We start from the raw sequence: 18293 nt of genomic DNA, 5'->3' as shown, positions 1-18293 counted from the left end.
ACAGTGCATTTAATTTTCCCAAGTGGCCTCATGAGAGACCATGAGAGTTGTGGAGGGATGAACAAATAGGCTAAAATTAATTTGGCTCAATATTAATATATTATTTATAATTATTTTACATTAATATTAATGGTATCACTTAATATTGAGCAGAATTAAGTATGCTGACATCCCCCTATACCGTATGGGCCCCCACACAGTCCCCTATATTCTGTATGAGCCCACACAGCCCCTGTATACTGTAAGAACCCTGTTGTGAAATTGGATTTTGGGCTCCCCCGGTGGCCACTGGTGGAATTGAACTGGTGTGCATCATCCTCTCTTTTCACCTGTTTCCATCAGGATGTGGGAGTCGCTATTTAGCCTTGCTCCTCTGTCACTTCCATGCCGGTCAACATTGTAATCAGAAGCCTTTCTGTGCATGTTCCTGCTGCTAGACAACTCCCAGCTAAGTTGGTTGAGTTGTCTAGCAGCAGGAACATGCACAGAAAGGCTTCTGATTACAATGTTGACCGGCATGGAAGTGACAGAGGAGCAAGGCTAAATAGCGACTCCCACATCCTGATGGAAACAGGTGAACAGAGAGGATGATGCACAGCAGTTCAATTCCACCAGTGGCCACCGGGGGAGCCCAAAATCCAATTTCACAACAGAGGACATGTAACTACTGTATAATGAATTAGGGGAGAGGACATGAAATTATAATGAATTAGGGGAGAGAGAGCACATGCAATTATAATGTACTGGAGGAAGACATGTAATTGTAATGAATTGGGGAGTAGGACATTTAATTATACTGAATTAGGGGAGAGGACATGTAACTATAATGATTTTGATGGAGTACATGTAATTACAGTGGTTTGCAAAAGCATTCAATGCCAGTTTTCATGTTTTGCTACCTCAAGACCTTTGAAGCAAATGAGTAGGAGAAAAATTACTGAAAACTTTAGTGAGCACAACTATTCGCCCCCTAAAGTCAGTACTTTGTAGAGCCTCCTTTTGCTACAATTACAGCTGCAAGTCGCTTTGGATAAGTCTCTATGAGCTTTCCACATCTTGCCACTGGGACTTTTGCCCATTCCTCAAGGGAAAACAGCTTCAGATACTTCAAGTTACAGTAGATAGTTTCCTCTGGTGAACAGCAATCTTCAAGTCTGACCACAGATTCTCAAAAGGACTAAGGTCTGGGCTTTGACTAGGCCACTTCAAAACATTTACATGTTTCTGCTTAAACCACTTGAGTGTTGCTTAAGTAGTATGCTTTGGGTCATTGTCTTATTGGAAGGTGAAATTCCGTCCCAATCTCAAATCACTGACAGACTAAAACAGATTTTTCTCGAGAATATCCATGTACTTTGCACCATCCATTTTCCCTATCCCTGCTGCTGAAAAACATCCCCACAGTATGATGCTGCCTCCACCGTGTTTCACTGTAGTAATTGTGTTCTTGAGCTTTGTTAGTATGGCACCAAACAGGTCTAGCTTCTTTTTTATCTCAGCGGTGAAAAATTTTTCCAAACTTTGTTAAAAAAAGCACCATTGCGATTCCTCCCGCAGCTGTTAACGACACATGCCAGCTGTTCAAAACATATAGAAGGCTATGTGGGAGTTCATACTGTATATAGAATGCTATGTGGGGGCTCATACTGTACACATGGGGCTTTGTGGGGACTTATATTGTATATAGAGGTGCAAAGTGAGGGCTCATACTGCATAAAAGGGACTATATAGGAGCTCATACTGTACATAGAGGGGCTGTGTGGGGACTCACACTCTGGGTTCTGTTGTGAAATTGGATTTTGGGCTCCCCCGGTGGCCACTGGTGGAATTGAACTGGTGTGCATCATCCTCTCTGTTCACCTGTTTCCATCAGGATGTGGGAGTCGCTATTTAGCCTTGCTCCTCTGTCACTTCCATGCCGGTCAACATTGTAATCAGAAGCCTTTCTGTGCATGTTCCTGCTGCTAGACAACTCCCAGCTAAGTTGGTTGCTTTGGTTCAACCAACTTAGCTGGGAGTTGTCTAGCAGCAGGAACATGCACAGAAAGGCTTCTGATTACAATGTTGACCGGCATGGAAGTGACAGAGGAGCAAGGCTAAATAGCGACTCCCACATCCTGATGGAAACAGGTGAACAGAGAGGATGATGCACACCAGTTCAATTCCACCAGTGGCCACCGGGGGAGCCCAAAATCCAATTTCACAACAGTCCTCCCTCCAATTCATTACAGTTATGTGTCCTCCCACAATTCATCATTACATCATTCTCTCTCCCAATTCATTATAAATACATGTTCCTAATTCATTATAATTCAATTAATTATAATTACATGTGTTTTCAATTTATTGTGATTATATGGCCTCCAAATCATTTTATCATGTCCTCTCTCCCACGCCCCGCCCTCAATTCATATTTATATTATTATTTATTTATATAACACCATTAATTCCATGGTGCTGTACATGAGAAATGTGATGTCCTCTCCCCACACCTCACCCCCAATTAATTTACATTAAAGAGGAAAAAAGAATAGCTCACCTCTCCAGGAGATCTACTTCAGCTCTTAATTTATCCTCTTGTGGGCTGCACATACATGCTAAATGACACACCTAGCGCAATGCTGTCATCACAACAGCTTACACATAGAGAACGTGCCAGGCCGGAAGCCAAGATTGCCCTGTGATACTCATTAACCGATAACATAATGACAGGAATTCTCTCTGCTTAGTGATAATTGCTGTAAATAATTTAAGGGCAGTCTGGCCATGGGCCCCTGGGGAGTTGTGGGCTCCAGTCGGTAGCCCAGATTGCTCTCACTATAATCCGCCCTTTACTACAGCGGTGATGTCATATCTGCAGCATTCCTAAGTGCTGCAGCCAATCACTAGGCTCAGTGGCTCATGCAGTTTATATCGGCAGAGCCGCAGAGCTCAGTGATTGGCAGCAGCAATTACAAGCACTGCTAACATGGCATCATCACTGCAGCTGATCAAGAAAGAGTTGGGTAACTGGAGAGAAGCAGCTCTGGATCCAAGGAGGGGAAGCAACAGTTTAGTATAAAAAGGCATATCGGTAAAGTAATTTTCAATGCACTCGATATTTTACCAATGACAAAAACTGTGATGCTCTGTTACTTGTTCCCTGATTATCCCATAAAAATGTTTCCTCTATATTCAAGTCTATGTCAGATATGGCAATCAATTTCAAGTTTCTCTTTACCCATTGTATGCGCTCTGTTTTCTTCCTGGACATTCTGAAGGACTGCTTAGTTTAAGTGATGACAAAAACAGAAAAAAAGATGATTACTGGTCCAAAATGATTTATTAGAATTTATTATTTTGGACCAGCAATCGTCTTTTTTTCTGTTTTTGTTCTCATGTTTCATGATGAGATGTCCACATTAGTCCTTATCTACACTGGCTAATATTTTAATATTTCTTACACTAGTTTGTCCCAGTGATTACTTTATAACCATGTCTTTTATTCTTATGAGTTTTATTTATTAGTTTAAGTGGTGCAGTATAAGCTACATTTCCCATCATGTCTCCTTACCACTTCTTTGTTCATTTTAGGACCTCTTCATGGAAGCTGCATCAAAACAGCTAGGCTAAAATAGTCCTTTAGCATTTTATTGAAAAGTCAGACGCTGTAATAGTCTGAATATTTAAAACATCTATAAGAATAGAAAAGAATCCAGTAACCTCACCCTACAGTTATATGAAGCAACTACCACGTGTATGGTCAATGCAGTTAAAGTCTAAGAAATAAAAATCAATTCAAAGTGAATATGCTGGTGTCCTGGCAACATGAAGGGGTGTGGGGTTGTTTTATTTGCCCCATTCGTCAACAAATGATTGATGTGCCGTACATTCTGGGATTGAATTCACTGAACCCATTATGGGATCATTGTGATCATGTTATGGCAATACAAAATAAAATAAAATTAAATGTTTTTCTTCATGTAAAAATATTAGTAGAAAAAAAACATTCCAAATTTCTTTTAAGAAACCAGTTACTACTTACCCCAATAAACTTAAAAATCTATTTAATGATAAATTCTGAAGTTACATAGATTGTTTTCATGAATGAGACCCTTACTGATTGCTAGAAGTTTGGTCCTAACCACCAGCAATCATACACTTTCTTCTGTGGATCATTTATCCCTTGTTGCGAGAAAACCTCTGTACCAATACAGAATTCTACACTTATTCAGACTATAAAAGAACAAAAAGAATGCTGATTTATAGGTGAATATTTCTTTAATGATCAACCTTTCGTGTTTATAGTTTTGTCTGTGCTGTTGCTTTAAAATTAATGACAAAAAGAAAAATACTGTCATAGCATTTAAATGACCAAAAATTGTTCTGAATGGACAAGAGTTAAAAATATCTAAATTGAACATTTACAAAGCCTCCTCAAATCACTCAAATCATTAATAAAGTATAGTTCCTTGACAGGTGCTTCATGTCAGCCACAATTTGTTCTCAGTACCTTCACTTCCCAGTGATGTATTCCATGAATGTGGGGTATCATTATCTGGAATACCTGCTGGCTTTCTGTATGCAGGACATCCACTCCAGAAGTAATCTCCTTAGAACTTTATTGCTTGACACACTTTTAGTTTATATAGTATAATATACTGTATATACATTTTAGCATTTATTTTTTTCATATTTAGGTCCAAAAAAACAATTAGATAATGATAAATCTGAAGTGTCCCTGATTTGGCTTGGATTTCATGTTAGATTCGTACTACAGTGTAAGACAGCTGTTCAATCCTTAAGCCATACAGAAAAGCAAACTAAAATTTATAACACTTAGATACAGGACATATATAAATGTAACTGTTAGTTTATGTGACTTTAAGCTGCCTAATATAAGTAAGCAATATACAACCTTGTGTTGTTCTGTTAAAAAACAGGTTGTGACACACTTTGGAGAAATGTCCATACCACCGGTTCCACTATCAAATCAATGTAACGCTGAACTAACTGAAATGTAAAGTAAAAGGGTCCAGTTACCCTACATTGTGCAATCCCACACAATAATTCTGGGAGTAGGACTAGTGTGATGTTCCCTCATCAAGGTCTCCTCACGGTGTTGTCCACATGGTTTGCAGACCAATCACTAGCTATGATTATGTTCAAGACAAAAGCAAGACTTATTGCTGAGGAGGATTAATCTCCATTTCACCCTTTATCGGTATGAGGATAACAGCCATGTGGGCAATGCCATAAAGAGGCTATTCTCAAAGGAACCTCTCGTCCTCTTCAGTGATGCGTCCCGCTGTAATGATAGCCGAGGATTAGTCTGAAGACCATGGGGGCAACATTATGAAAAGGTCTTTATGAGGAAATATCATACCAGTTCTTCTCCTAGAATTATGGCATGGAGTGAAATAATATATGGTAGCAGTACCTTCCTAGTCTATATTGCAAATTAATGTAACTTCAAGCTGTTAGTGTACCTGGAATGAAGTGTAGAGAAGTCCGGCTAGTGCACATTATGCCACTCCACACTAAAATCCTGGGAGTAGAATTGGTGTGACATTTCTTCATGAAGATCTCTTTACGACAGTCTCAAGAGCAATCAACTGCTATCACTGCATCCAAGACAGTGGGAATCATGTCTGAAGAGAATAGACCTCAATTTTCACCTCAGTTGCTCCATTCAAGCCTCAGGTGTGCATCTAAAGTGAGCAATGCCATTAAGAGACTTTTATGAGGGAACGTCGCACCGTTCCTACACCCAGGATTATGATGTGGGGGCATAATGTATGGTAGCTGGCCCCTATAGTCTTCTTTGCAAGCACACTAACAGCTTGGTGGTACATTGAACTGGTTATGAGACCTAAACGCGTGGTACAGGCATTTTTCTATCTCACCTCTGACTGCATGTTGCTTGGGCTACTGTAAGCAGCCTGCATGACCTAAATGTGCTACTGTGACCTGCAGCTTCTCCAGACTAGTCTCCCAAAGAGCACATCTGGTACAACATCATTAGTTGGCAATTGAAAAATGAGCTGCCAGCAGCAGATCATGATGATTTGTGAGCTTAAGTGCATTCAGCTGGCAGAACATTCCTCAGAAATCTGTTAATAACCTCATTCACAGCATTCCAAAACATTTATGTATGTTCATTTCTGCACGTGGCACTTATACTTGAAACTGGAAAAAAATCATTAAAATTGATCTCACTCTTCCATAATTCCACGACTCGTTCTTCTTAGTGTTTCTATTTCAATGTTGGAGAATGGAAAGAAATATAATCCTTCATCAGACCGATTATTAGCAGATTAGAGTGACTGATAACCAGCAATTTTTTTGTATGTTTTTTAGACTTGGCTGGACACAGTTAGAAGATAAAGAATTTCTTGAACTTTACAAATGTCTCCCACACAATCGCTCTCTGACAGGATTATGGTAAGAGAACATGGTCTTTAACTGAGATTACCTGGAAAATGTCCACGTAAGCCACTAGTTGTTGTCTGCAGTTTTAAATCAGATCCTGGCCACCTCTGAAGATGTATTATGAATAAAACATCCGGTGTTCTGTATAACGCAAGCCTGTGTTTATAACATGGTTCTGCATGTCAAACAGACCATTTCTGAATGTTCTCCCTTTCCTTTCACACCTTATGCAGACTTTATTCAGATCATTCAAGCAGTACAATAGAGATATTGCTGTGAAAGGTATACATACATTATTGATGAAAGACACTTGCAACATCCTTCTTTAAAGAAATCCATTCTGCAGAGTGCTTCCTGAATAATAAGATTTATTAGCTTGTCTGCTTTGTATGGAGACCCTGTAGTAAACCAGTCACTGGATTTTACATACTGTTTTCAGAAAAATTATAGTGTGTTTTCTCAAATAAAAAATACAAATATGGATGCTGATTTATGAATCTAGCTGCAAACATGACCTGCATTTATATTATTGATCAACCTAAGCTGCATAACACTTTCATAGTTTTACGTTTCATAGACACAGTAATGTAATGGACTCATACAAACTCTGAGTTTTAGGGAGACCAAACACAGCACCCAAAGAAGTGGGCAAGGAGCGTCTATACATCTAAAGGTACCAGAGAGCAGATGAACAGTACAGACAGGTTTGTCTGTGTTTGAGTGGGTTTCTTCTGGATCTTTTAAAAGCTCTTTCTAAAAACGTACTGATAGAAAATTGCATAGGAAGACAATTAACCTAAAATTTGAGTGCAATATACTGTAGATATATACATAATTTAACTTTATCTATAGCAATATCTTTCGTCAGTTTAGCACTCCTGGGATGGTCCTCATCAGTGACTTATAACCTTACCTGCATAAGTAAGAATAGAGAGATAGTGAATAATCACTGATTAGGACATACCCTTGATTGATAAAAGTAGAAACTTATCACAAGTAGGAGGCAGAGTGGAAAGACTGTAACTTCATCACAACTTCATCACATAGGCTACTTCTTCATGCTATATGACAGATTTATCTATGTAAAGCACATGTAACTTTGTGTCCAAATGTACAGTGGCCTTGCTGAGGTCCTTGGTTCAAACAAAACAAAGAACAACAATTGCAAGGAGTTTGTATTGTCTCCCTGTATTTGAATGGGTATTTCCTGGTTTCCTCACAGACATCCAGGTACATTCTGGTAGGGAATATAGATTGTGAGCTCCACTGTGGACAGTAAATATGATGTCTGTAAAATTCTGTGGAAATTAACAATTCTATATATGCAAGTAAAACAAATACACCAACGAGCAAAAGGGTAACAATGTTTTTAACTTTTGATTTTCAGGCTCCATATCTCACCATCTACTACTGCTTCGAACGTGAGACTAAAACCATTTTATAGACAATCATCTTGGCTATCTCATACATAAATTTGACTTGCAACTATTTAGCATATGATTAGCATGGCTTGAGAAAGGATCACAATCCTGAGCCGAAACATCTCCATTTTGGGCAACTAAATAGCCACATTTTTTCACCTTGAACTGGTGTGCTGCCTTCATCTTTTTGTCTGTATATGGAGGTTTGGTCATTGCCTTGGAGGCATGGCACCCATGAACACTATCTGCTTGTGCTGCTTTCGTTTTCTTTTCTCTAGCATATGATTAGTCATGCAGATTCTTGTCATGTCACTTCATTGTTTTAGCTTCTAAAGATCTAAATTTTAATTTTTATTATTTTGTTAGTATTTTGTAAATCTACCTTTAGCTTTCAACACTGCCCAAATCCTTCTGGGCAATGTCTCGATCAGATTCCAACATGTGTCAACCAAAATTTGATTCCAGGTGTATGTTACACATTTCCTATTTCTTTGCTTATCTCGACGTTTGCTTTTGGTCATTGTTTCTTGTAGGTTTTATATGATTAGTTATGCAGATTCTTATCATGTCTCTGCATTGTTACTGTTTTGCTCCTGATGGTGGAAAAATCTTTTTTTTTCATTTATACTGCAAAATGCAACCTGTTCTCACATTCCCTAATAGCTCAGTGTGTTATTAGGTTCATTCCCAAGCAAAAGGTCACTGGTTTGAATCGAGGAGCAGCCATGAAAGTTTCCCAAAAAAAGAGAAACAGCATCATCCAGCTCATCGATAGCAGTCTTTTGGCCAAGAAAATTGCCTGACTGCATCAAGTGAGTGCCATGACAATTGGAAGAATACGAAATGAAGTCCGTCCAGTCATTCAAAATTTAAAAGGTGGCCGTCCAGCAAAAAATCTGAGTAAACAAGTCATTTCATCACAAGGTCTATCAGTTCTGGCACTACAAACATTGCAGTTGAGGTGGCTTGTATGCTTTGTAATAGTGAGATCACAGGCGTACATGCAAGCACCGTGCAATGCACATTACACAAGTCTGAAATGGTGACTCAAAGAAAGGTGTAGAAGCCTCGACTTCAATATCGTCATGAGAAGCACTGGCTCAATTTTGCAAAAGAAAAGTGGACAGTAGAATATAGGAAATAGGTGATTTGGATTAATGAGACAAAAGTCAATAGACTAGGCTCTCATGGGTGAAAATAGGTCTGGAAGAAACTAGGGAAAAAGAGGCTAACTGATTGAGACATTGAAGGAACTGTTAAGTTTGGTAGAGGAAGCCTGATGATATGGGTTTTTTCACACACAAAGGCATTGGATATTTGACTAGGATCGATGGTGGTCTCAATTCTGAGCTATATGTGAGTATCCTTTAAGATAAGTTACTTTGTACACTCGTCTACTACGGGTATGAAAAGGATAACATAGTGTTCCGTCAGGAAAACGATCGGAAGCCTATTGACCAAGAAATGGTTCAAGATAATGAAATTGAGGTGCTGGAATGGCCCTCACAGTCCCCAGACCTCAACCTAATCAAACACTTGTGGGTAGAGTTGAAGAGTAAACTGTATACATACTCAAGTGAGTGGACCAGTATGCACCAACTTTGAGAAATGTAGAAGAGACCTGGGATCAAATTTCGGTTGACACATGTTTGAATCTGATCGAGAGAATGTCCAGATTGATTCAGGCAGTATTGAAAGCTAAAGGCGCATTTACACGATAATAATAACAATAGATTTTTAAGAGCAAAACAGTAACAATGCAGTGATATGACAAGAATCTGCATAACTAATCATATGTTAAATAGTCACAAGTCAAATTTATGCATGAGATAGCCAACATGATTGTCTATAAAATTATGGTAGTCTCACATTCGAACCTGTAGTGGATGGTGAAATACGGAGCCTGAAAGTGAAAAGTTCAAAACATTGTTACCCTTTTGCTCATCAGTGTTTATTAAGTAGGCTATGGTCACACTATTAGCATTTGTAAGCCAAAACCTGGTGCATAGCAATCAGAGAAAAAGTATAATAGTAACAAGTGCATCAATTCTGCATTTTTGACTCACTCCTGGTTTTGGATTACAAATACTGATATGAAATACTGACCAAATACTAATAATGAGACCGTAGCCATACACTGAGACTTGGCAGTAGGACAGCAGTTTTGAATCACTAATCTATCACTTGCTGCCAATAGACAGAACTCATAGAGGAGCCAGATGAGTGTATGACACCCCACTACCTTTACAAAGCTAGAAGCATCATGCAAAATTTTGTTTGCGTTATAAGAGACATATTAGAATAAGAAATTAGAAAATATGGTAGACAATTCATAAATGGCACATCATCTAAAATAAGTGTACACAAGGCATATTTAAGAGTCTTGTTATGCTACTATATATATACAGCCAAAGCTGCACTATTAAGCCATAAAGAGAACCTGTCAGCAGGGTTGTGCATAGTAACCTACACATAGTGTCAAATCGGTGCCATTATACTGAATAAAATGATATCTTGGTTGATGAAATCCATCTTAGGCCGGAGTCATACTAGCGTATAATACGGACGAGTGTTATGAGATAAAATATTTCATAGCACTCGGACCAGTATTAATCTATGGGGAAGCTCACATCACCAGTTTTTTTGGGGGGCGTATTCTGCATGCGAGTGAAATTGCAACATGCTGTGATTTTACGCATATGTCGGCCGAGTCTCGCCATTGACACCACACAAACCAACAGTGTGACTTGCGAGAAATATGCAAGCATTGGCCAGGTGACAGGAAATTGCCTCATCCATTATTCAGGAAGCTTTGGCATGCTAATTACTCTGGCAAGCTCAAGAAAAAGCCACCACCACGCCTCCACGAAGTCCAGAAAGATGGCCAGACACATTAATGTTGAGCTTTTGATCGTTCTGGTGCAGGATAGGCCAGAAATTTGGGATGTATGTGATGCACATTACTCAGACCGTGCTTGCAAGGATGCATCATGGAAGCGGATCTGCAGCCAAATGTTTCAAACTTATGCAGAAAGTACACCTGAGGTGCAGCAGGAAATAAGTACAATCCCAGCCTAAATTTTTACAAATTTTAAATGCAGCAAAAAATGAACCTAACATCATCATATATGATGTTGTGATTACTATCCTGCCTGTTTGACACTTTACACTTGTCAAGTAGCACGCCACATTAGCCTGTAGCCTACATTTGCCTATGCAAACACTGTGTTCGAAATGTCAAACATTTCTTGGGTTACTTTGCAGTGTGTGATGTCACTAGATGGTGGCGCAGCTGCCATGACCAGTTCCGCCATCAGCGGCAGCAGCAGGCGAGTAGTTGGGCACAGGGCACAAAGAAGTGAAAATATCTTTATTATGATCGCTTACATTTTCTTGCTCCTGTTCTTGATCTTCGTCCGTAAGTGCATGCATCACCACACCACACATTTGAAATGTGGCCTTAAGGTACAATAGTAAGAGGTTTTTTATTTTTTCATGAAAGCCAGAACTGAATCAAACCTTACTGAGCGGGAGACTGCATCGGACTCTGAGGTCCAAGTCGACCTTGTTGATGAAGGGGAAGAACTGGCTGGACCATCTTCCGAACCATCAACAAGCCACCAAGCACCACCACCAGCACGGCCTTCTGCATGATAGGAGGCAACTCAAGAAGAGGATGACAGTGGGCACAGTAGCAGCCTAACACTCCCACTTGATGCGTCACCACAGCCTGCAGTAATCCCACGCTGTGGCCGGCGCAGGAGGGAGCTTGCCACCACTGGTACAAAACAACAACAAGTGGACACTGGGGTATTGGACTACCTGTCGTGCACTGCCAATGATGATGGTGAGGAGGCCTATTCATGGAGTCTTGCATGCTATCTGTGCAAAATTCCCCGTGAAGTGAGGCTGTAGGCCAGAGGTACACTATAAATAGTTATTGATGCATGCACCCCACCCAATAACCCAACTATGGTCTTGGCATACCTTGAAAGATGGCAACTGTTGAGACAAAAACCAACTCCAAATGCCTGGAATACCCGATGAGCCAGCAAGATCAGTGAATGAACTTCCTCCCACACGGAGTCCTTCATAAGAGCCACATGAAGTCCCAACCCAACACCAGCCAAAACATGGGCATTTTATGGCTACAGCTGCATCTCACCAGTATGGCCACTTGACCTTACCCAGTGTAGGAGAGTGGGCACTACATGGGTATGGTCGGCATGGCCATTCTAGGGGGTATACACAAATGGGCCCTTCCAATACCCAGGATTATGTCAATCCCTACCCAAGTACTCATTACCACCATGTTCCACAACAGGTCCCTTCCTTGCTCCGTCATGCAGTCTCAGCCACCACTCAGAGTCACAGTCATTTTGCAACACAAAGTAGCCAAAGAACTCAGGCTGCCCTCCTACCATCTCCTTCACCTACATACCAGAATTTGTGAATGTAAGTGGAATCAGTTCATTTTGTTACTAGTTTCAAACTTGTTGGAGGCCCTGTAATACTGGTAATATATGCCATATGATGCTAATATGGTTGTTTGTTTTTCAAAACATGTTTTAAGTAAAGTTATTTAATTCAATGTGTGTGTTTTGTTCTGTTGACGCTATATACATGATGTGCTTCAGATCATTATTTTCACATTATTAGCCCAACACATCACACACTTCAAACATTAACAAAATTTTATTTTACACAAAAAAACAAAAAAAATCATAACATAGACACTGCATTATCTTGCCATGGAGTAGTCCAGGGTTCTACGTGGATAGAACCTCATGACATTTCTGTTAAATTGAAAGGCCTCATCCGCAACCCTCACATAAGGCACCACTTCCATAGTAGACCCTGGTAGCTGACATGGGGGTGGGAGGTCTAACTCATTATTGTGCAGCCGCTGACCCATTATGGAAGAATTGAAGACTCTGGAGTCTCCTGTTCTTCCATAGACCCCAATATCTAGAATGATAACCTTGTAGGTGCTGTTAACCAGGGCCAACAGCACTACATAAAAATATTCTTTGTAATTATAATATTGGGAGCCTGAGTTCAGCGGTTTGCGTACACGGATGTGCTTCCCATCCAGGGATCCAATGTAGTTTCGAAAACTGGCACGTGTCCTCAAAGCCATAGGCTATCCACAGTCAGTCTTGTGTTTTGGGCTCAGGCATTACTGATTGATGCAGTCGGAACCAAATTTTTGAGCATGTAGAATGGACAATGCCCGAGATGGTTGATTTGCCGATTAAGAACTCAAGATGCAGTGGCGCATAGGACAGCACAGTGGATAGGAATCTAGAAGAAACCCCAAAAATACACAAATTAGAAACGGACATATCCATGTATCATCATACAAGTTTAGGACACCATAAAATTTATGGACAATGCAAACTAAGCCTAGGAGCAACAAGTGACAACAGCATACAATGCCTAGAGAACATATTTAAAATCCAAACAGCAGGAAATGGGAAAGGCCACATTTGCAAAATTAAAAAAAAGGGCACATACCATTCACATAAAAGGAAGGGAACAGTGTATTTTGAAAATAACAACATAAAATCAAGTCGCAACATAGATGCTTTTTACATACCATAAAGTAAGTAAAAGCCGCTCCTCGGCCGAAATAGACTTCTGCATCACGGTGTAATTTTTGGTGATCCCAGGGCGCATAGTGTCCAGAAGAATGTCACATGTGGGCACCCTTATCTGACAATACTGGTAGAACTTGTCAGGACAGCTGCGTAGTGAAGCAAAGAGAGGGAGGAAATGCACTTTAGTCAGCCGTCGCCTCAAAAGCGGATGTACCTACATTCTTCTCATCCTCCTTGGATCGATAATCATTGGGTAAGGCTCCCCAAAAAGCTGGGACAAAACCCAGTGTAAAAGAATCCGCTCAGTAGTGTTGAAGTTAAGGCGATATGACATGTTCAAGGAAATGATGAGGAATCCAGCTCAACGAGATAGTGAAAAAAACCTTTTCTTTATTCACTTGAAAAATGTATTCATGACTAAGGGTGCTTATTCACCAGAAACGTGTTGATAACGCATTTTATTTTCTGTTATTGCTGATGTTTTTATCCTCCACTGAACACATTTTTCAAGTGAATAAAGAAAAGGTTTTTTTCACTATCTCGTTGAGCTGGATTCCTCATCATTTCCTTGATCCTTCCACGCCCTGACAAAGCGGCTCCGTGCTCCGAGTTTCCAAGGATGTCGACCATGGTGAGCTGGACTTTGTTTGATATGACATGTTGCACACAAAGCAGCAATAGCAAAACAACAACAAGGACTGTAATGCAAAGCTAGGAGAAGGGGACTGGTTTTGGAGCCAATAAATAAGGTTCCTGATTATTAACTAATGAAGTTCAGGCCATGGATCCATAATTTGCTCATTTTGCAAGTGTGCGAGAAAATCACAGCATACGGATGCCACAAGGATACTTTGATGCGAGGAAATCGCAACATCGCATTGCAAACGGATTACATACGGATCACCATACGGAGAACATTTGTGCGTTTCTCGGCTGTCACAATTGGACCAATTTTTTTATGCGTTGATTGTGACTCTGGCCTTATGATTGTTCTTTAATCTTTATTTTCAGTTTTGTGTTAATGAAATTCTTGTGTCCTAAGCCGGGGTTCAAAATTACTTTTCTTTTTCCTCGCTCAAGTAAATCTGCAAAAGGGATTATTAAGTGCACAGATTAATGAAGATTAAGAAACAGCCACAAGATGGATTTCAATAACCAAGGTATCTTTTATTCAGTATAATGGCGCCGACCCTACACTGTCTGTCTTACTATGCACTATCCTGCTGACAGGTTCCCTTTAAGATTTGGTGGAGTGGCGCTTTGAAAACCTTATATGAATTTTTTTTAAATTAAATTTATCAATCTTTATTTGTTTTTCTAAGTAGAAGAAACATTCTATCAAAGTATAGAATAACATATGCTATATTATAGTAAACATTTATTGTAATAATACTGTTAATAAATAATGATACTTGAAACAATGTAGTAATTTATTAAGACAGTATATGACAGATAAAATAATCAAACATGCAATTTCTCAAGGGAAAATCATAAAATAGAGTTTGCGGTACAGTGTAGTGTGAGGAAACATACAATTTTAGTTATTGAACTTATATTTCAAAGGTAATAATGTGCAATTACGATCATTCATAGACATAGTACTACACTGTATTTTTCACTTGCTGGTCAATATACCAATAGTGGTCAGAATAATGAATGTTAATGTCTTTCGCAAATGGTTGGGCAGCTGTGAATTTTTTATCACCTCATAAATTATTACCTGTAAGAGGAAACCTAGAATATTGATAGAGATAATGACCATTTGGTCCACTTGGTCTGTCCAAGCTGCAGATTTTGTTTTTGTTTTAGAGCAGAGCAGTATTTGTCTCCTGCATACATAATTCTTCCTCTGCTGGGAGCAGTATGTGTTAGGAAAGGTCTTAGCCTCCATCTGTCAATAAGTATTTGAAATGTAAACTTAATTTTTCATTGGAAATGATACTAAATCCTTGTATTTGTGTGTGTGCATGGGGCTAGGTGGTTCTCTACAGTTATATGAAAAAGTTTGGGCACCCCTATTAATCTTAAGCTTAATGTTTTATAAAAATTGTTTTTTTTGCAACAGCTAATTCAGTTTCATATATCTAATAACTGTTGGACACAGTAATGTTTCTGCCTTGAAATGAGGTTTATTGTACTAACAGAAAATGTGCAATCTGCATTCAAACAAAATTTGACAGGTGCATAAGTATGGGCACTTCACCAGAAAAGTGACATTAATATTTAGTAGATCCTCCTTTTGCAAAAATAACAGCCTCTAGTCGCTTCCTGTAGCTTTTAATGAGATCCTGGATGAAGGTATTTTTGACCATTCCTGTTGTGAACTCTGTTTTCGGGCTCCCTCTTGTGGTCACAGGTGGTATTGTGTGAGTTTTGTTTTTGGGCTCCCCCTGGTGGCTTTGTTTGTTATCCTGCGGATCTGTGGCTGAATCAGCTGCCTCGTTATGCACTAGGGAGTTTCCTATTTAGCTCTGCTTCACCTCCACTTGTTGCCGGCTGTTGATGTATTCAGTGCTATTCTGGTCTCCCCTGATTATCTTCGTTTTCAGTCTCTTCTGGAGAAGCTAAGTTTCTGTTTGATTATTTTTTGCTCATCAGTCTGCAATATGATTTCAGTGTATGATGAGTTTAGTCCAGCTAGCTAATACAGTTAGGTCCATATATATTTGGACAGAGACAACATTTTTCTCAAAACGACCAATCAGTTTTGCTGCATTTGGCTGGATCTGAGCACACAGTATGGCTCTGAATACCTCAGAATTCATTTGGCTGCTTCTGTCCTGTGTCACATCATCAATAAACACTAGTGACCCAGTGCCACTGGCAGCCATGCATGCCCAAGCCATCACACTGCCTCCGCCGTGTTTTACAGATGATGTGGTATGCTTTGGATCATGAGCTGTACCAAGCCTTCACCATACTTTTCTCTTTCCATCATTCTGGTAGAGGTTGATCTTGGTTTCATCTGTCCAAAGAATGTTCTTCCTGAACTGTGCTGGCTTTTTTAGATGTTTTTTAGCAAAGTCCAGTCTAGCCTTTTTATTCTTGACACTTATGAGTGGCTTGCACCGTGCAGTGAACCCTCTGTATTTACTTTCATGCAGTCTTCTCTTTATGATAGATTTGGATATTGATACGCCGACCTCCGGGAGAGTATTGGTCACTTGGTTGGCTGTTGTGAAGGGGTTTCTCTTCACCATGGAGATTATTCTGCGATCACCCACCACTGTTGTCTTCCGTGGGTGCCCAGGTCTTTTTGCATTGATGAGATCACCAGTGCTTTCTTTCCTTCTCAGGATGTACCAAACTGTACATTTTGCCACTCCTAATATTGTAGCAATTTCTCGGATGGGTTTTTTCTCTGTTTTCACAGCTTAAGAATGGCTTGTTTCACCTTCATGGAGAGCACTTTTGACCGCATGTTTACTTCATAGGAAAACCTTCCAAATGCAAGCACCACACCTCAAATCAACTCCAGGCCTTTTATCTGCTTAGTTGAGAATGACATAATGAAGGGATTGCCCACACCTGTCCATGAAATAGCCTTGGAGTCAATTGTCCAATTACTTTTGGTCCCTTTAAAAAACAGGGTGGCACAGGTTAAGGAGCTGAAACTCCTAAACTCTTCATCCAATTTTAATATGGATACCCTCAAATGAAAGCTAAAAGTCTGAACTTCAACTGCATCTGAATTGTTTTGTTTAAAATTAAATTGTGGTAATGTCTATAATCAAAATGAGAAAAATGTTGTCTCTGTCCAAATATATATGGACCTAACTGTATGTGAGTTCTTGCTGCTGGTAAGCTCTGGGGTGCGTAGTTGCTTCCCCCGCACCGTTAGTTGGTGCGGGGGCTCGAGCAATCTCTGCGTGGATATTTTGCTTAGGGTTTTCTATTGACCGCACAGCTCCCTTCCTATTTTCTGCTATCTAGTGTTAGCGGGCCTCATTTGCTAAATCTATTTCATCTCTGCGTTTGTGCTTTCCCCTTAACTCACCGTTAATATTTGTGGGGGGCTTTTCTATATCTTTGGGGTCATTTCTCTGAGGCAAGTAAGGACTTTACTTTCCCTGTAGGAATAGGTAGTTTCTCAGGCCGTGAAGAGACGTCTAGGATTTTCAGGTAACGTTCCACGGCTGCCTATAGTTGTTTGCGGATAGGTTCAGGTTTGCGGTCAATCCAGATACCACTTCCTCAGAGCTGGTCGTCGGTTTAGTTACTTAGCTAGTCAAACTTGTGATCCTTGCCACTAGCATCATAACAGTACAGCCGGCCCATAAAGTGTTAATTGCATGGCAGAAGCAGGAGAAGAGAAGCCTTGAGGACTTTTTTTTTTTTTTTTTTTGCTGCCGTGTGTCTAGCTGCTGTGTGTCCAGCTTCTCTCCTCCTCTTAATCTTGGTGTGGCTCTGAGTTCAGCTGCTGACATGGATATCCAGAGTTTGGCCTCCAGTGTAGATCATCTTGCTGCAAGGGTACAAAGTATTCAGGATTTTGTTGTTCACAGTCCTATGTCAGAGCCTAGAATACCTATTCCGGAGTTGTTTTCTGGAGATAGATCTAGGTTCCTGAATTTTAAGAACAATTGTAAATTGTTTCTTTCTTTGAAACCTCGTTCCTCTGGTGATTCCGTTCAGCAAGTTAAGATTATTATTTCTTTCTTGCGCGGCGACCCTCAAGATTGGGCCTTCGCATTGGCGCCAGGGGATCCTGCATTGCTCAGTGTGGATGCGTTTTTTCTGGCCCTTGGATTGCTCTATGAGGAACCTAATCTTGAGAACCAGGCTGAAAAAGCTTTGTTGGCCCTCTCTCAGGGACAAGATGAAGCAGAGGTGTATTGCCAGAAATTTCGGAAATGGTCGG

General features: G+C 40.0%; 1 protein-coding gene across 2 annotated transcripts in view; it reads left to right on the top strand.

The window, feature by feature from the left end:
* LOC143788342 (NACHT, LRR and PYD domains-containing protein 3-like) overlaps positions 1 to 18293 on the top strand; it is a 94373-nt gene that overhangs the window by 59536 nt on the left and 16544 nt on the right. For both annotated transcript variants that reach the window (XM_077277959.1, XM_077277969.1), the window contains exon 5: positions 6340 to 6423. In XM_077277959.1, coding sequence (XP_077134074.1) covers positions 6340 to 6423 — 84 coding nt within the window. The remainder of the gene's footprint in view (positions 1 to 6339; positions 6424 to 18293) is intronic.

The sequence above is a fragment of the Ranitomeya variabilis genome, chromosome 1 (assembly GCF_051348905.1).
Source record: "Ranitomeya variabilis isolate aRanVar5 chromosome 1, aRanVar5.hap1, whole genome shotgun sequence".
NCBI classification, from domain to species: Eukaryota; Metazoa; Chordata; class Amphibia; order Anura; family Dendrobatidae; genus Ranitomeya; species Ranitomeya variabilis.
The sequence above is the reverse complement of the archived record's forward strand: the minus strand, read 5'-3'. Positions and strand labels throughout refer to the sequence as shown.